General features: G+C 48.3%; 1 protein-coding gene across 1 annotated transcript; it reads left to right on the top strand.

The window, feature by feature from the left end:
• The first annotated feature begins 13555 nt into the window (after nucleotides 1–13555).
• Nucleotides 13556–17600, top strand: MARVELD1 (MARVEL domain containing 1). The gene is made up of 2 exons (XM_019724696.2): nucleotides 13556–15713; nucleotides 16696–17600. Exon 1 carries the CDS (start codon nucleotides 13702–13704, stop codon nucleotides 14221–14223), a length of 522 nt encoding a protein of 173 aa, XP_019580255.2. The 5' UTR covers nucleotides 13556–13701; the 3' UTR covers nucleotides 14224–15713; nucleotides 16696–17600.
• Nucleotides 17601–19679: the final 2079 nt, after the last annotated feature.

The raw sequence follows: 19679 nt of genomic DNA, 5'->3' as shown, positions 1-19679 counted from the left end.
GTGGGCCAATCAGCGACCGCAGAGGAGCGAGGGGCGTGTTCTGGCCCCGCCCCCTTCCCTCCGCAGGCCTCCAAACCCGAGTGCGAAGATTCCCGGGTCCAATCAGCGGCGGGGCAGAGGTGAGGGGCGTGTCCACCCGGGCCGCTTCCCTTCTCCCCGTCCACCCTCGCGTCAGGCGGGGAGGTGCCCCCTTCATTGACGTCAGTCCCCCGGGAGGGCGCGGTTTTGCTGGCGCGGGAGCGGGGCGGGGCCGCATTCCTGCCCTGGGGTGCGGCGGCAGCTAGCCCTGTATTGTACACGCGATGGGTGCACCTTCCCTTGGGCCCGAGGCCAGTGCGCACCGTGCCGAGTTCTTTGGAGCGTGTGTTCCTCATCAAACAGACCTGCAGCTCCTTAAACTCGCCTCCCAGACCGTTTATGTTCTGGCTCCAGCTTTGAGGGAGAGGGAGGGACAGTCAGTGCGGTGGTCAGACCTTGGGCTTCAAGACCAGCATGTTGTGGGTTCGAATGTTGGATCAGGGTTGCAGCCTTGGGCCTGTTACCTAAATGAGACAGGATTAAAAGAGGTTTCATTCATTCATTCGACAATGGTCCATTAGGGACCCACCTTGTCCGAGTTTCTTGACTAGAAGTTAACAGGAGACGCCTATAAGTCCTTCCCCTGGGGGATATTTACAGCCTAGTAAGGGAGGCAGACATTAAAAGGCCTAAAACATTTAGCTCTTATTACAATTGTGATAAACATGGCTTAAATTAAGAGAGTAAAATGGAGGAACCTAAACTCCCTCTGGGAGGTCCTGGCAGACAGAAGTAACATTTAAGCTGAGGTACGAGGGAGTTGAAGTCTCCACATGAAGAGGAGTGTGTGGGAAAGAGCGTTTAAGGAAGAGAGACTGGCGTGTGCTAAGACCAGGAGGTAGCTTGACTCAGGAGGACTTAAAATGAGGCCTGGAGTAGGGCTAGCAAGGGAGAGAGAGCAGTAGGGAAGCAGAAGGCAGAGGCAGGCAGTGGAGAAGTTTCCATTACTTCTGAAGATCCTCTGAGGGGAATAGCATTATATGTATTTCTTTAATAGACATTGTCTAGCACTTACTATGTGCCACTAATGCCAGTCAGTACTTTACAAATGTTAGCTCATTTCATCCTCATGACAAATTTGTGTTTTCAGAAGGTCACTTTGGCTAGAGCTTGGAACTTGGAGGGGTCAGGAATGGGCGCAGGGTGTTCAGTACGGCTCTTGCTATTGTTAAATGCTTGTTTACTTCCTTGGGAGATGAGGGGCTTTTTTGTGGACGGGTTCACAAATGTTCAGGAAGGGCGCCCAGGAATAGGCAGCTAGGTTTCCCTGACTTATTCTTCACTACAGAGCTAACCATAGTAATTTTGATTTCTCTCCTGTAAAAGTTCCGAGGGGGAAAGAGTAAGAGCCAGCACGCGAGGCTTTATGGGTCCCTTTTTGCAGGTGAAAGGGATGTTTGGGAGCTGTTCTTCATCCTTTGGTCTCCAGTTCCTCTTTCTGTCCTGCACAAAAACAACATCAGCAAGTGCTTAGCTGTAATTAAAAGAGTTTGAAAGGTAGTTCCTTTTTGCTTTTCTTGAAGCCCTGGGGAAATACTAAAAAGAACAAAAATCAGCAATGTTCATCTCCAATAGACAGTACTGCTTGCAAAGCCTTTCAGTCAACTGCTTGGTTAAGGAGGGTACTGTGCAGACTCCTAAACCTGGAGGCGGGGCTTCTGAACCAGGGACTCCCTCTACCCCATTCTAAGCAACAAGTAGGCCAAACTCTTGACATGTCAGTGCTTGGAGAGCCTAGGTATTCTGACGCCATGATTCAGATGAGCATACCAGGGTAGGAGTCAGGAACTTGTGGGTTCTGGGTCATATGTGACTAAGTCTGGGTGGAGAATATCTGGTGTCTCCAAACATTTTTGCAGGCATGTGACCATGTGTTTACCACACAATGGAACCATTTCTGTTATAGCTTTATGACTCAGTATTTCTGATGTTAAAATGGGTCAATTCCACAGTTGTGTGGGCCATGCGGTAGTGGGGGATCTGGGATCCACCCTCCCCTACAACAGGGAGAGAAGGTAAACTCTGGGGAATGGAGCCCTGAAGTAATTCAGGCCAAGACTTGGTTTTACCAGAAATTAGGTTAAGGTGAGGCGAGTGAGAAAAACTCATTGGATGCAATATGTAAGGGAGGAGAACCAAAAACCTCAGTAGTAATCGAGATAAATTTTAATGTAATATTTTTAAAAATAAAAACTAATGCAAAACATCCATAGTGAACAAAAGATCAATATTTAAAATAAAGAGGCTGTTTATTTTATGACCCTGCATCATTTTGCAACAGGAACAGTCACTTGCAATCAGCCCACGGTTCCCAGGCAGGTAGTCATTGCGTCCCCTATCAGTTGGCTTTGGATTGACAATAGTGTGGGAACAGATTGGGCAACACAAGACTTTATATATGGTCATGATTTTTATTCTCTTTTTAGTTCAGAATATGAAGGATATTTTGATAAGTGCATATAGGGGTGCACATATTTCCTTTTGCCCCAGGCTCCAATATGGCTCAGCAAGGTACTGGTTTTTAGAGGAGTCAAGTCTAGGAAAGGGGTTCTATCTATCCAACCTGAGGCAAATGACTTAACCTCTCTGCCTCTATATTTTCTCATCTACAAAATGGGAATAATCTCCCTCACCTCTCTATTACTGTGAGAATGAAATGAGGTGCTAGAGGCACAGCACTTGATATACAGACGCCGAGCCAGCATTCCACTCTTTCCCTCTCTATCCTGCAGTTGTTCAAATTACAAATGGTCACCCAGTGGGGCTGAGACTTGTTCATGGGTTTGTTGTTGCTATTTGTCTTGTTCTGGGGAAAGCAGAGGAAACTCACACTCTGCTGACAAGCAACAAGTGTGACTTTTGAGTCAGTTCTGTTTTTCTTGATAAATGATCCTGGTCGTTCTAAGCTTTATAAAAATGTGCTCTTCTGCTTAGGATATCACATAACAGCCCTCTTCTCTGAACTTAGAACCAGAACAGGCCAAAAATAGCAAGGTCCTACAGGCAATTGGTACATTATAGAAACACTAAAACAAACAAACAAATAAAAATACCATTCATGTAGATTAGAATTAAAGGCCAGTATTATTTTAGTCTCCTCAGGCTGCCATAACAAAGTACCACAGTCTGGGTGGCTTAACAGCAGCAATTTACTTTCTCACAGTTCTGGAGGCTGGGCAGTCCAAGATCAAGGTGCCAGCTGGTTTGGTTTCTGGTGAGAGCTCTCTTCCTGGCTTGCAGATAGCTGTGTCCTCAGATAGCGGAGAAAGAGCAAGCTCTCTGGTGTCCCTTCTTATCAGGACGTGATTCCTATGGAATCAAGGCTCCACTCTTATGGACACTCTCATTTACCTTAATTACTTCCTGACTCCACAAACAGACACATTGGAGGTTACAGCTTCAACATATGAATTTTGGGGAGACACAGTTCAGTCCATAGAAGTATGAAGTCATGGTTTTTAATATAGAGATAACTAGATCTAGAAGTAAATCTAGCTATAAATGTATGTGTATGTAATATATGGGTATATGTACGTGTATACATGTGTATGAATACACATGAACACACACAAACATACACATTCCCCAGCTGTGTCTGCTGAGAGAGCCTAGAAGTAATAATGCTCCCAATAGAAATAAGCACATTTAACACCCAGATATTGATTTCTCAATACCATTCTCCACAAAAGGATCCATGGCTCCTTGGAGAAATGATTGATTCTACCACTGGGGCTGAGAAAGTTCAAGATGATCCTCGAACATCTTGTGCCAGACAATGAGGAAGTACTCAAAGAATGATGCAGATGGCAAAAGGACTAGGAATCAGTTTATAAGGGTTCCCATTAACTACTGCAGAGCATCGAAATAAAATATAACAGTAACAGACTATAACCCAATTAGTAAAATAATACATAAGTGCATAGTAATAGAAATGAATAAATAAGTAAACAGAGGAGATGAGAAAGGCTTTCTTTATAGTAGAATGCCAACTAATAAATGTAGAAGTAAGGAGGCAGTTAGAAAATCATTACAGACCACTAAAACAGCTTTGTGGCCAATTACAAAAACAAGAACTGTGGTAGTTTTGCATATTTTCTCTGTTTGTTATGTATATATGGCATTTTTGCACATACTAACCCTTTTTTCTTTTTCTCTCTCTTCCCATTTTTGTCTTATATGTAAGTTTACATGTAAGTTCTTGGAAGTTAATGCTACAATTTAGTCATTAGGTAACAGTATATTCCACAGGAATATGAGAAAATCTGAGATGTACTTAGTATAGAGTGTTGAGACTGTATCTCCTCATTTTGGAGAGGGTGAGAACTTTTTCACTTATAAGAATGATAGCTGTATCTCATTAGGTGGAAATATGGACTTGTTTTATTGTTGTATGAAAGTCCAAATGTATATAGAAGGTTGCGTATGGATACTGAGTCTCCAAAGGGGTGGACTGTGCCAGTTATCGCTTTGATACTGAAGCACAGTCCTGTAGATTTCTTTTCCACTTGGCGCAATGCTCAGCTTTGTCAGTAGATGGAGCCGGTAAGACGCTATATGAGGAAGTTCCCCTTGGTTCTGGCGTGTTCCTCTCACCAGACTCCTTGAACTTGGGAAGCACCTCCAGTGCCCCCTCCTGGAGCACATGTGGCTTCCCAGGCACCAGGCTCCCGCAGTGTTGGCGGCTTCCTCAGCACCTGAGTCCTACAGCACATGGCAGCCAGCAAAGCACAGTGGCTAGCAGCTTCCCTTGCACTCCCTTGGGTGGCTTTACAATAAGCTATGAGGTGCATGCAGTAGCTCCTTGAAAACAATTTCCCCCAGCACCCAGATGGCTGATTTCCAGCAAGTTCTACCAGCACAGCACCTCAGCAACTTCTTTGCCATCCAGTGAGCCACAGCCACATCCTCTAAGGAGGTCTGAATCCTGGCCCTAGTGGGCGGGGCTGGGAAGAGAAGGGCTCTTCTTGGGGGTCTATCTCAGCCCGAGGGGTAGTGGCTGCTCCTTATGTCTTCTTTTCCTGTATTTTTTAGAGTCCTCTTTAACTTCTTATACCCAAACTCTTGCACAGTAACCCCTGTTATAGTAAATAATTTCTTATATTGAAGTTTCCCTGTTCAAATTCCTGTGTGGTTTCTGTCGTCTGATTGCATTCCGACTGATACAGTGGAGAATGGCAAGACTGGTAGGAATGTGAAGAAGGAAGAAGAACCTCAAGTGAGAGCGGGTTTTTGTCTTCCAACCAAGGATGCATTGAGAACCAGTGAACCGGGTGTCAAAGCTCTTTTAGAAAACAATGTTGATAATAAGCTAACACACATTGAACTCTAGGCACTTTACATCTCATTTAATCCAACAATAGTCCTCTGAGATAGTACTATTGCAATTAATCTCGTTATACCAGTGAAGAAGCTGAGGTTAAGAAACTGGCAGGATGTCATATGTATTCCAGTTATAACTGCTGCATAACAATCCAGCCCACAGCTTAGCAGCATAAAACAACCATTTTATTATGTCCACAAATTCGGTGGGTCAGAATTTTAAATGTACTTGGGGTTTGGGTTTTATTCAGAAACAGTGAGGCAATAGATCAGGAGACAACCACTATTGAAAAAATACTTTTGTTACTCACAGTTCCCCAGAGGAGGAGCCATGCCGTGCTGTGCAGGACCACATGGCGGAATCACCAGCGTCAGTCAGGAGGCAGAAGGAGCAAGAGAAAGCACGGGCATGAGAGTTTATTGTAGTTTTTGTGGGAAGGAACAAGCCAGGCAAAGTAAGCTGGCTAGGCAGATTTAGGATGGCTAGGTTGGGTAATTCCAGCAGACTCTGGGGCACAGAGACTGTCTCTAGTTGTCTGGTACCTGGCCCTGGGATGATTAAGGCAGAGGAATATTGCCGCCTGGAGTGTAAAAGCCATCGGAATTTAGAGGAGGGGTTGCAGAGTATGGGCTCAAGATTTGTTGGTTTGCATGTCAAAAGCGTGCTCACTGGCAAGTTATTTATTACCTCTAGAAATTAGCTAACCCTAGGAGGGGCAGTTCCTCTCTGGATCTGCGAGGTCCCAAAATGTCAAAACATCATAAAATACAGAGAATGAAAAACATGACTGAGACACAGGAATTCAAATCACAGTGGAAGTGGCTTCCCTCTGTTCCACAATGTCAGGACTTCAGCTGGAAGTCTTGAACACTGAGGTTGACTTGACTGCTGGGGATTGGAAACATCTGAAAGCTCATTTCTGATATGCCTGGTACTTAGTCTGGAAAAGCTTGAGGCTAGAACTGCTGGCTGGAGTGCTTCAGTGGTCTCTCAGTGTGACCTGGAGGAAAGGAGCTGCAGAGTAGTCAGACTTCTTCCATGGTGGCTCAGGGCTACAAATGTGAGTTCTAGTGAACAACACAGAAGCTATATTGACTTTTTTGACAGAACTTAGAACTTATACAGGGTTGTTTCTGCCATTCTGTTACTTACAATCAATTTACAACCTGCCCAGATTCAAGGGCAGGGGACACAGACCTGACCTCTGATTGTAAGGGGAGTCAAAGAATTTGCAGCCATTTAAAACAACAAACAAACAAAAAAAAAAAAAAAAACCACCTACAGAGTTTAAATAGGATTCAGTCCCCAGCAATTAGGCTCCAAACCCTACTTGCTTCATTACAGTGATGTTATAAAAAATAGAAATCTGTTTAAGTTAGCTCCAGTAAAGAAGTAGGGAGAGGGTTACTGTGAACCAACAGTGAGTTCACAGAAATGAAGTCCAGCTGAACAGCCTGGAGCAAATCATAGGCAGTTATCATCATCCCTTGTCTCTGCATAGCTGCCTATCATGGTTAATTTTATGTGTCGACTTGACTGGGTCACAGCGCGCCGAGATATGTGGTTAAACATTAATCTGGGTCTGTCTGTGAAGGTGTTTTTAGATTAGATTAACATCTGAATTGGCAGAATGAGTAAAGCAGATTGCCCCCATGAATGTGGGTGGGCCTTATCCAATCAGTTGAAGACTTGAATAGAATAAAAAAGGCTGATCCTCCCATGAGTGAGAGGAAACCCTTTCTGGCTGTTTGAGCTGGGACATTGTTTTTTTTCCTGCCTTTGGACTCAAACTGAAACATCAGCTCTTCCTAGGCCTTGAGCCTGCAGCCTTCATACTAAACAACACCATCAGCTCTCCTGAGTCTTCAGCTTGCTGACTACAGATCTGGGACTTGACACCCTCCTTAACTGCATGAACCAATTTCTTGTAATAAATATATCTAATATATCTATATCTATATATACAGTTTCTCTGGCAAACCCTGACTCTTCCCTGCAGACCATCTTTTTCTGCCTACTTCTGTCCCCTACTTCTTCTACTCTGTCCCTTTCTCTTCTCCACAGACCAACCTCCTCTGCCTACTCAGAAATTCTACTCCCCACAAATTTTCCTAATGCACTGGCTTTGGTTACCCCAGCACTAGCTCTATTCAGGAATGCCATTCAGCCAAATCCCAGGAGAAGGAATCTGATAGGCCCAGCTTGGGTCAGCAGTGGCGTAAGGTAGGGGCAGGGCCTTATAGTATAAATATACTATCTAGAGCCACCACTCCCACAGGGGCTGTGGGTGGGAGAGAAGGCTGCCATGGGAGAGGCAGGCCCCCCAAAGCATTTTAACTTCACTGAAGATTCTTGTTGCTTCTCTTGATCCCTGAATGCCATGATGTTGGCATTTTGGCATCTTCTGATGGGTCAGGTGTGGGGACAGAGTCCCAGAGAGCAGTTTCCAGGCCCTCAGCGTCACATGGAAAGGTGCTGGCTCGGGTAGTAGATGGCCATCAGTTGTGACTAGTTGGCCATCAGCTGTTACCGGTTAGCCATTTGCCACTGATATAACTGCCGTGGCCATGTTGGTTGGTTGGTTCATAGAGAAGCGGACGGCAGGTTGTAGATTGTGTGGCTCCTGCTTCCTGTGTCTCCAACCCAGCCACCAGCAAGAATATAGTGGTATGACTCCCCTATCTATGGCTCCATTGGTGTTCCTTTTTGGCCTCACCCTATCCTGCGTTCTTATGTGGGGGAGCAGGACCAGAGTCCCTGCATGACATCAGGGCAAGGTCCTCTTGGGTCTCTAGTGGTTACTGTGATCTTTGATCTGTTTGGGCCATGGCGGCAGTGTCCTATTCTACCTATCTAGTTTGGGGAAGGGAGTTTTCTCGGCAGCAGAAAGAAAATCTCCATGATTTTACCACCTCTTTAAGAGGCCCCAGTGGTAATGGGAGGTTGGAAAACCAAGTGGTAGTGGAGGGGAGACCACCTTTGCTTTTGCCATATGGTTTGAGGGGCTAATGTCTTGTGAAGAGTCTTATGAAACTGGACTTAAGAGAGAAGTTCACAGTTAAAGCAGATTCAGGGAATCGAAGGCAGGTGTAATGTGTCTAGTGGTCTGAAAATCTAAATTTAGTTCCTACTTAATCTGAATGAATCATTTTCCTCAACTGTCAAGTGAAGGTAATGAGTTACCTGTCTCACAGGGTTGTTGCAAGGGCTAAAGAGGTGGTGCAGGTTAAACACCCAGCGCAGAGCATCATCTGATGGGGACTCTGGGCTCCAGCTCAGCCCTGGGGGTCCACTTTTCCTGTTTTAAAGCACCAGCTGTGGGTGGGCTGGGCAGTTAGGGGGACAAAACCCCCTTTCTTGCAGCCCCTCACATAGCAGTGAGCAATGGAAACAGCATATGCAGTCGGGCTCTGCAGCTCTTGAGGCCTATAGCAACTACACCCACTCTCGTGGCTTCTTGCCTGGCCCCCTACCTGCTGACCATCTCCACCAAATTGGGACCATGCTTTGTTGCCTCTCAGGGGCAGAACTCTGATGTCTTGTCTCCCCCCATACGAAAGCCAAAGTCCCAGATATACGCAGTGATTAAAAGCCTGGACTTGGAATCAATATTGAATTTCATTCTCCACTAGATATGTGACATTAGGTAAGTCACATAACTTCCCGTGTCTCAGTTTTTTCATTTTAAAGTGGAGGTGGTTTTAATAGCCCCTACTTCACACGGCTATTGTGGAAAGTAAATGAAAGTAGTGTGGAAAGTACCTGGCATGGCACTTGGAACATGGTAAGTGCTCTGCAAATGTTGGTTATTACTACTGAGCCACTGCCACTTTTATCCAAGGCTGACTGGCAGACTGGTGGTTGACTCGGGGTGTCTGTCCATCCTCACAGGTGAGGCCCCTCCTTTCCCCCAGGAATGTGGTCCGCTGGGGTCTGCACATCCCTTTCACAGGTCCCAGCAGGAGGAAATCTTGAGCATCTCATGGGAGCCTCTTAATGATGTGGTCTCAAGGGCACCTATCTTGGTCACCCGTAGTTACTTAGCCTTAAGGACACAGCCTTGCCAGCCAGCGTGCTGGGTGGCTTCACACAAAGATAAGCTTCAGGGGGTGCCTGTGGCTCCTGCTGTGGTCCTGGCCAGCTTTCCCTGGGGGGTGAGGGCTAAGCTTTGCCAGAGTCGAATGCCTTTACCACTTGCCCAGGTCAGCCCATGAACACTTGCTCTGCCTCGGCACAAAGGTGCCCAGAGTCCAGGCTGCCTCATGGCCTCAGCAAAGGCCAGGTACTCCTTGGGGGCTGAATTAACAAGCTCAAGAGCCACCCACCTCCACCCACAGGGGATACCACCCTCCACCCCAGGGGCCCCTGTTCCCACAGCCTGGTGGGAGCCACCTTGGGAACAGGCCTAGAGGTGTGAGTCACTTGGCCCACAAACGAGAGTGCTATAGCAGCCCAGAGACTGAAACAGAAGAGAATTGACTGGACAGTAAGAGACGGTCCTGGGATCTCAGGCTGGGCACATGTTCCTCCTTGTTACAAGTTGCCTTCCCCTCTGGACATGTTGAAACTCATTACGTTGGAACTTAAAGTATCCATCAAGAATCACTGCTCCTTGTCCTCTAAACAACCTAGGCCCTGCTTTTGCTCACACTGTTTCCTCTGCATAGAACAAGGCTAATAAGCTAGCCTGCTGTTGTTTCATAAATGCTGGCAGAAGACCCGGGATTTCTAAGCCAGAGACAAAGGATTTACCCCTCTTGGCACAGCAAGCAGAGTGAGTGTCATTGTTACGTCTTTTTCCCTTGTTCTCAAGTTTCATGGGAAAACACAGAGGGGCCCAGCTGGATGTTACATATGCAAGGCGTTTGCGTAGCTGAGGAACATCCAGCTTGGGAAATGCACCATTGTCCCTTTCTACCAAAACCACTTTTATAGTAAGCAACTAGCAAGCCTGCTCTTTCTCTGGGAGAAGATGTTCCCTCATCCCTCAAAGTTGTTGGCTGCAAACACAAGACTCAGAAACCACTGGGGAAAGAGCAGCCATGGCCTTGCGTTTTGGGCATACCCAGTGATAACATCCAGGGATGCTCAGAACCCATGGTGGACCGCCTTCCCAACAAAGCCCATCCCCCATCTGTGCTTGTCAAAATTCTATCCATCCTCAAATGACACTTTGTTTTTGCAGCTTCCCCCAGCTCTGCCATCACACATACTCTCTCCTTCCCTTTCGGGTTCTCCTTATAATTCTCATCTAGCCCTCTCTTTTGTGTCTACAACTGTCCCCTCCCCTACCAGCGAAGTGCAAACACTTTGAGGCTAGGAGTTAGTCCTCTTCCTGCATTCCAAACCCAGTTTGTTTGCATCCAGGAGTTGCTTAGACCATATTTGTTGAGTTGGAGCAATCAAGATCTTTGTGCATGGTTATGCTTTGGCAGAGAGTCTTCTGGACCGCCTCTTGGAATGTCTTCAGGATTCCAAAGGCTAAAAATATCTCCCCAAAGCCACTGTATTGACTTCCTGTAAGGAACAGGACTTGACTGGTGAGGCTGAAGGTTTGTGCCCACCAGGTGGCGCTCCACCCTTAAATCTCCAGGTGCCTTTTTTAGAAGGAAGGATTCTCCTCCCTGCCTCTAAATGTTTATTCCTGTTAGGTTCCCCACTCACAGTAGTAGTTTGTGTGGCATAACCCCCTGTCATCAGTCCAGCACCCAGATTCAGCCTGCAGCTGCCTGTCTTAGCCCCAACCCTTCACAAGACGCACTCCACGGGTTGCTAAGCGATGCTGAAGGAAAAGCCCCGAAATTGGGGTCATAAGACCTAGGTTTGAGTCCCCACACTGACACTTACTGGTTGTTTCTTTGGGCAAGTCACATAACCTTGCTGGATCCCTGTAAGAGCAGCTGAGAATAAAATATAGGAAAGTATGTAAAAGCACTTTGAACGTGGACCTCAAGTCAGCCACACCGAGGCTCCTGTTTAAACTGTCACCCATCAGCTCTGTGAACATGGTCAACTTCCTTAACCCTCCAAACCCTGGTTTCTCCATCAGTGAATCAATACCTGCTAACAGCAGTTATTTTATAGACTGGGTGAAAGGATTAGGTAGAACAATGAATACAAAGGGCTTAGCATGGTGCCTACTGTATAGCAAGCATTCAGTTCATAATGATCACATATATTTTTTGTATCCTTAATCCCTAAAACAGAGCCTAGCACTTAATAGGTGCTTAAGAGCCATTTGCTAAATGGAAGGGTTTCACAGATGAGGAAACTGAGGCAGAAAGAGGTTCCAGCACTAGGGAGTGATGAAGCAGTGATGCATAGCTAGGCAGTCTGCCTCCAGGGCCTGCAACCAGAGTGTCTATACCATGCTGTCTTACACAGATATGAGTGTTATAATCACCATCTGTTTATATAAAATATGCATCCAGAGATTGCTAGGGCAGGGGCTATGTGGGCAGTGAGAGGCATGAGCCCCCTGAGAAGCCACATAGTTTTTCTCCTCCAAGGGGAGCCAGGCTGCTGGAAGAGGGACCTGCTCAGCCAGGCCAGGGGTCCTGGACTACTCATCTCGTGACCAGGAGATGACGGACTAGTTCTGCAGGACAGGATTAGCTGGGGCTCTGATGCATGCACAGTCCTCAAGGTCAGAGGGCCCTCTCAGGTCCATTGTTGTTTCTACATCCACTCCAGTGACATTTACTGAGTCTCCTGTGTGCCAGGCACAGGCAAAGATGGATAAGGTGTAATAACCAATTGTTCTGAGATAGCAGACTCAGAACTATTGCAGAGGGATGCTTTAAGTGGGAACCTAGAAGAATCAGCAATCAACAGACTGGACCAAAGGGAGGATCATTTAAACTGGGCATTGAAAGACAGGTAGGACTGTGCCAGCTAAGTGGAGTCTGGGAATGAAGGGCATTCCAAGCTTATTTGGGAAACAAGGTTTGGTGATGTTGGCATGCTGGGTGGTAGGTAGGATAGGTAAAGAAAGGAAGTGGGAAGTCAGGAAATCGCAGTCAGTTGGGGCCACATTGGGAAGTATGCCGATAGAAGAGATAGACCCCTATCCTGTGGTGAGTGGGGGAAGCAGTGTAATAAACAACCAGGTCCGTGTTTTATAAAGATGCCACAGTGCACAGAGGTTGCATCAGAAGGAGAAAGAAAAGAGACCAGCTGCAATGGCCGGCTTCCTGGTCTTAACCCCTCTAGGCTTCATTTTCCTCCTCAGTAAATGAGGAAAATAATTGTATATATCACCTGGCCTGGGTTGTTTTGAGACTCAAATGAGAATACATGTAAAGCACGATAACAGTAATGTGAAGCAGCATTAAGCCTCCATTACTGGCCGTTTTGCCTAGTAATTAAGCACATGGGCTTTACTATCTCAGGCTTGAGTTTGTATCCTGGCTGTGTTGGGCAGCATATTTTTAATCTAAGCAAGACTCAGTGGCAAGGAGGGTTGGAAAAAAAAGTGATGAGACTGGTGGGACTTGGATTTGTGGCGTGTGAGAGGGGCAGTGGGGCCTCTGGTGGTTGATGGTCCCTTTCTTTGACACGGAGAACTCGGATGGCTGAGACAAAGTCTGAGCCCAGTTATGGACAGGATTAAGTTTAAGGTGGGAGCTGCAGGATACGCCGGACGTCCAGGTGAGAATGGATGTCAATTCAAGACCAGCACTGCTCTCCTCCTGCGCTAAGGCGTCAAGGCAAAGCCGGGAGGCCACGGTGGGCACTTAACAGGAGAAAGGAGAAAGAACGGTACTCAGCCAGATACTGGAAGAATGCTCCGGAAGGCAGCTTTCCCTTCCAAGGCTGGACCGGAGCCAGGGAGGCAGGGCGAGCAGGGTGGCCCCAGATGTGGCAAACTTCACTCAAGCCGGATAGAGCGGAAGTCCCGCGGTTGGCTGGAGGGGTGCGGATGCCCTCCGCCCTGCCCTGAGGAGTCAGGAATGCGAGCTAGGAGTCTGGCGCCGACGGGGAAGAGGGGCGCCAGGGTAGTGAGCGAGGCCGAAAGAGAGATGGCAGGAAGCCGGGAGGAGCTAGTGGGGGTGGAGACCGAGGAGGGGAAGGGGAAGGGAAAGGGCGGGTAAGAGGGGTGGAGAGAGGGAGAGAGAAAGGTTGGGGGGAGGAGAGAGGGGAGGAAGGGTGGGGAACAGGGGAGAGGAAGAGCGAAGGACTAGGAAGGAGCGAGGAGGCCGCGGCGGGCGCAGCGGGAACGTTGGCCCGGTCGCCCCTGCGAGCAAGGCGCCGCCATTCCGCTACTCGGGGCGCCGCCGCCGCCGCCACCGCGCCCGGGGGCCATGCTCCCGCCGCCCCCGCGCCAGCCGCCGCCCCAGGCGCGCGCGGCCCGCGGTGCGGTGCGCCTGCAGAGGGCCTTCCTGCGCGGCCCGCTGGGCGTGCTGCGGGTGCTGCAGCTGCTGGCTGGCGCCGCCTTCTGGATTACCATCGCCACCAGCAGGTACCAGGGCCCCGTGCACTTCGCGCTCTTCGTGTCGGTGCTCTTCTGGCTGCTGACCCTGGGCCTCTACTTCCTTACACTGCTGGGCAAGCACGAGCTGGTGCCCGTTCTGGGCTCGCGCTGGCTCGTGGTCAACGTGGCGCACGACCTGCTGGCAGCAGCGCTGTATGGCGCCGCGACAGCCATCATGATCGACCAGACCCAGAGACACAGCTACTGCAACCTCAAGGATTACCAGATGTCCTGCGCCTACCACGCCTTCCTGGCGGCCGCCGTCTGCGGCGGCCTCTGCCTCGGCCTCTACCTGCTCTCAGCGCTCTACGGCTGCTGTCGCCGCTACCAGGGCGAGCAGGAGGTGGCGTGAGGCCACTGCGCCGCGGGGCGGGGGACCCTGCGGAGATCTGTGCCCCAGCCCTTCCTGCCGCCCCGCGACTGTGCTCCCCGGCACCCTCCCTTGCCCTGCATTCCCGCACAGCCCACGCCCAAGCACCCCGACACGCAGTTCCCATCGGACTGCATAGCCACCGCCGAGTCCCGACCGCTGCGCCGGATGCGCTGTCTCCAGGGACCCAGGCCCGGCTACCTCCAAGGGGCGGATGCGCACTCTCAGACTGGCTTCCCGGAGGCCACACCTCGAGGTTCCTCTCGTCTTCCCTGTGGAGAGACGTGGACAGGCGCCGCGTAGATCCGGGGGAGGCTCCCAAATTGGAAGCGGTCTTCTGGCTGCGCCCCTGCCGCCTCCCTTCAGCTCTGCGGTGGGAAGAGCATCCACTTACCCTGGCCCCTCTTCCAGCTTCGAGTGCTGTAAAAAGCAGACACGCAGCCGCGGGCGGAGCGGGGGACAAGCCTCCACTGGTCCCGGGATGAACGATGAGTTTGGTTTTAGCTTGGAATTGTGAGGGCATTTTGCGCAGTCCTTCCCGACTCATGCTTTGATGTCTTTGGGTGGGGTCCATCTCCAAAGGCCAAGATGGATGGCAAGGGCCCATGGGCTGTACTCTTGCCTCTGCCTGCTCCGCCTTTGTCCTCACGGTTCATGGAGGCCAGGCCTCAAATCACACTAGTTTCCCAGGCCTTGCCTTCCCAGCCTTCCTCTCACAGCCTTCCGCTCCACTCCCACCTTCCAGTATCTTTTTGCATTAGAGATTACACACGACCACCAAGGAATGTTAGGGTGAGCCCCACTCTTTCTTATTACAGATGGAGCCCTAGAGCTTGCTCATAAGAACAGCCAGAATGAGATTTAGAACCCATCCCAATCCAGCGCTGTTTACATTGAAGCAGTGGGTGTTCCTAGCGATCCTGGCTCAAGAGTTCCCCTCGGAAAAGAGGGTTTCCATGCCAAATGGATTTGTCGAAGGTGCTATCTCGCCTTTTTGGAGAGTCACAAGCATATCAAAGGCTCTGAGAAGTCTCTCTGTAAAAGAAGACAGAGTAATAAGTGTTTACTGCCCTTGGGCCTGGATCAGTTTTTGCCACCTTAAGGTTCCTGGCAGCCATGTGCTGTCCTGGTTCTCATTGCTTCCTAAGGGGCCCAACCCATTGGCTGTGGTCTGTTTGAAGATATGGGGTGCCCTCTCTCTTTCCCAGGGACTTTCTCTAGCAGAGGGAGGGCCCAGCCTTTGAGGGAAAATAGCTGCCCCTGCCAGGCCCTGGGAGGCCTGGGAATTGGTGGCTTTGAACATTCTTTTACATTCTTTGGGAAATAAAGCCAAGGTTATTCAGATGGCTTCCCAAGTCAAAAGGAACATCACCTGCAAGAGATCCTGGCATCGACCTTGACAGCAATTACACTTACTAAGGAGAAGAAAGCTCTCTGGAGCGGGGGTGAACAGCTGGCCCAGCCTCTGTAAGGTAAGACACTGGGATTTTTGGAGAGGTATAGGCTTTTGAATAAAAAACACAGAGCTCCTCCTTTTCTAAAAATTAGAGGGTTTCTTTTCAGAGAGCAACTTGGAGGTGGGACAATAATAACTACAATGTCCAAAGAGTTGTGACAATTCAACCTTTTTGCTAAATCCTTGAAAGGTCTGCTCTTCAAAAAAAAATCACCCCTCTCTGGAATGGAAACCAGAATAGGTGAGGCCGGAATGTGTCTTTGTGGACATGCTTTCAAGGCTTAGGTGAAGAGGTGTTAGGTTTCTTTGTGGTAGCTATGAAGACCTGGGTGGCAATAAAGGGCACTTATGTAAGTTTTACACCGTCACCATAGCAGTTATCTCGCCCTCTCTGCCTGGTTCTGGTCAGAGCGCTTAGATGTATTCATTTCATCCTCTCAACAACCCTATTGAGATGGGTTCTATTATTCCCATTTTCCGTCTGAGGAAAATGAGTCACAGAGAGGTTGAGTAACTTGCCCAGAGTCTCCCAGCTGGTGAAGGGCGGAGCTAGAATTTTAACCCTGGCAGTTTGGCCTCTTCAGGACCAGGCTATACTGTATATAGTAGAGGGTCAATACATGTTAGATACCGTTAACATGGTTATTTAAAAAATTTTTAAATTGTAAAATATACATAACATAAAATTAACCATTTTTGAGTGTACAGTTCAGTGGCATTAAGTACATACACATTGTTGTGCAACCATCACCACCAGCCATCTCCAGAACTTTTCATCTTGCAAAACTACTCTGTACTGATTAAAATTGTGGTTATCTTTGGTGTTTTCTCTCCTTTGGAAAATCCCAGAACAGTGAGCCCTTCAGTATCTCAGGTTGGCATGCTGCTGCCATACGCCAGGCAGGGTAACTGGTCCCTCACCAGATCCTGGCGGTGGGCTTTGGTGGGAATCTTGGGAGTGCCTCAGAAACCCAGGGACTTTGGTTCTCCTGTTGCAGGTTTCCATGTTGCTGAGGCTGTGGAGATTCCCAGGGCCTGCTTCTTTGGATGGGCAACACCATTCTGACCTGGGCCAGCACAGAGTTTCGGAATGGAGAGAGGGAACGACCTCTGCTCAACAGCTTCCTATCAACACCATCCAATGGAATAGCCAAGATGGGTGAAGATTCATTTTGCCTTAACACAAGAGAAATCCCAATTCTTGTGCTAGGATTTGAGCACAAGATTCCAAATACCTAGAACTGAGCCATGTGCCTCTATACACTAAACAATGGGTTTTGGCTCCAGCTTTTGTTCCTTTTTTCTTAAGACCATTAGCTAAGCTGCATCCTCAGCTCAGATCCAGACCCCTGAGGATGTCTTCTTAGCCCCCCAGCCCATGGTGCTCTGTCTGTGGTCGGGTGACCTTGCTCAGGAGCAGATCTCTCCTTGGCCTTCATGGTAACTTACCATCCAGGTGTGCCTGAAACATTCCGGTGCTCACTGACTCTCCTAGATGTGCCTTCCGCTTGGCCTTCAGCTGCTTCTCCAGATGTGAGAAGGACATGTAAGATGGCCCCCACAACCATTCTGTCCTTGCCCTAAAGGCCCTGTGCCGTGGGAATGGCCACCTGACCTGGCCCAGAAGTTTTGGATACTGGAGTCAATCTCATTGGCCTCTCTCTTTGGACTCCAGGATGCAGTCTTGCCTGAGACCACTGTGGGTTGCTCCCAGCCCAAAGTCTGGGACCACTTATGGACCCAAGAGAGATTTTTTTCCCAGCGTACTATTATACAAAGGCCAAAAGAGAGGGTGTGAGTGAGAGGGCTGAGGGCTGGTAGGGAGAGGGGACCCATGTGCCTCATTTAATAGTTTAGTGGTGATTACTAACATGCTTTTCTGAATAAAGTTTGGTTTGTCTGATCATGGTGTTCGTGTCTTCTGGCCACTGCAGTAACCTGTTCTAGGTCCCCCCACCTCCCTCCATCTTCTCATTATGCCACACTGCCCTGTTGTCTGCCTCCCCGGCTTCCCTCTTTTCTTCTGGAAGGGAAAGAAAAATGAGTTCACAGATTTCTAGCACATTTAGGGCAGGACACAGGAACCAGAGGGGGTGAAAAAACTGCCTGTGCAGAGGGAATTCCAGAGACTCCTTTCCCAGCTTTCAATGGGCCCTCTGTTTGGGAAGCATCATTGCCTGAGGGGCAGGCGCAGAGTGACCATGCTCATGGAGCCAGAAGGGTTCTGTTCTAGTCCAACCATGTCATTGTACAGACGGGGAAATGAACCCCATGGTGAAGTGGCAACTTGCCTGATGTCCCAGAGCTGAGTAGAGGTGGAGTGGGGTCTCCTGGAGCCCAGGCTCTGGTTCTTTTCCTGCAGACCACTACCTGTTCTGGTGTTGGCTCCTGGACATGCCCCACCTGGTTTGTCTCCCTGATTTTAGCCACAGCTTGCTAACTAAAGTGCTCTGGAACGGGTAGGAGGGCAGTTAACAGCCTTCTGTGTTGGCTCGTCCCTACTATGCCCTGGGCCTGAAGCCTGCCAGGACATAGGATCCTACTGACAAATCTCAAAACCCGTTTAGAACAACAGCTCCGATGCTATATGTGTTCCACACCCACTCTCTTTCAAAGCACCCTCCCCCACATACAACACAAACACACATAGACACACATGTGCATACACAGGCGTGTGTATGCAAGTGCTCTCTTCATGGTTTGGATTTACAGAGTAGTGGAAAATACCACCAGCTGCCAAGGGCCCTCCTTTACCGCATTCTCTCTGATTCTATTCATGAATTTCATCCAAAATGAAAAGTGGCCTACCTTTATGCAAAAGCTGGTAAGCCCCTGCTCTACTTCAGCTCAGTGAAGAATTTAGCAATTGAAAATGTGCTGCTTGCATTACCTTATTTGGTCTTGTCAACAGTCTTAGTTTGGCATTGACACCCATTCAACAGGCAAAGTGGAGCCCCAGAGAGAAGGACCTTATCCATGGTCACTCAGGCAGTGACAGGAAGGGCTGGAAGGCAGCCGGTTGCTAAGCCCCTCTGGGCCTCTGGCAGGCTCTAAAGTTTAGGTGGAGTTTGGTTTTCCCACCTGGAGAGCAGGTGTTCAAGAATGGTCTAATCTGACATTTTCTGTTTTATGCTGGGGGCGCTTTGAAATAAGACACTCCTGCTCAAAAACATGACTGAACCCATTTGAGCCTGGAGAATCCGAGAGATTTGCTCATTTATGTCTATTACTTTTCCTGCTTTTCTAAGGAGGGGGTGGGGTGATTGTGGTGAGAAAGAGCTAAACCACTAACATTTTCAGGGAAGAAAGGAGAGAGCAGGAATAAAAGAGAGAAAGGTCTGGTTAGTACTGCTTATTTATATTTTTATCATTTTGTTTGTTACAGTAGTTATATGTAAAATAAATGCCAATATATAGCCATAAAAATGTAATAGCAATATATACCCATTAAATAATCAAACTGTTCAGAAGTGTACAAAGCAAAAAGAGAACACATTCAATCATCCTAATCTAATGCCCTAGAGAGAAACCATTGTTAACTATTAACTCTCCTTCCTTAATATTTATAACTAATCAAATGTACACGGATGCACACACACAGACGTATATACATTCAGATTCTTCTGCAACTTGTTCTTTAAAATTAACAAATATATAATTCTATGTGTTCAATAAATATAATTTAACCCTTTCTAAATGTTCATATGACTAGTCAGGGACTGCAAGAATTTTGTGGTCCTTCTGGAATCTTTCTAACTTTCTCACATTGGTTAACTTTGTTACTTCCTTGACTGCTTCCTATAGAAATCATGCTGAAACCCTTAAGGAGGGGGGTTACAGACGACGCAATAGAGGCTTAGGAGATGAAGTGGCTCACCCCGGTCTGTGCTCTTTCTAGCCCTACACAGCCTAGAGTAGGGAGGAAGGGAGGGAGTACTAGGGCAACTGTATCTGCATTGCAGCCAGTTTTGAGGAGAGGAAC

This window comes from Rhinolophus sinicus, linkage group LG07, assembly GCF_036562045.2.
Source record: "Rhinolophus sinicus isolate RSC01 linkage group LG07, ASM3656204v1, whole genome shotgun sequence".
In the NCBI taxonomy this organism is placed as follows: Eukaryota; Metazoa; Chordata; class Mammalia; order Chiroptera; family Rhinolophidae; genus Rhinolophus; species Rhinolophus sinicus.
Note: the sequence above shows the minus strand (reverse complement) of the source record. Positions and strands in the feature narration are given on the sequence as shown.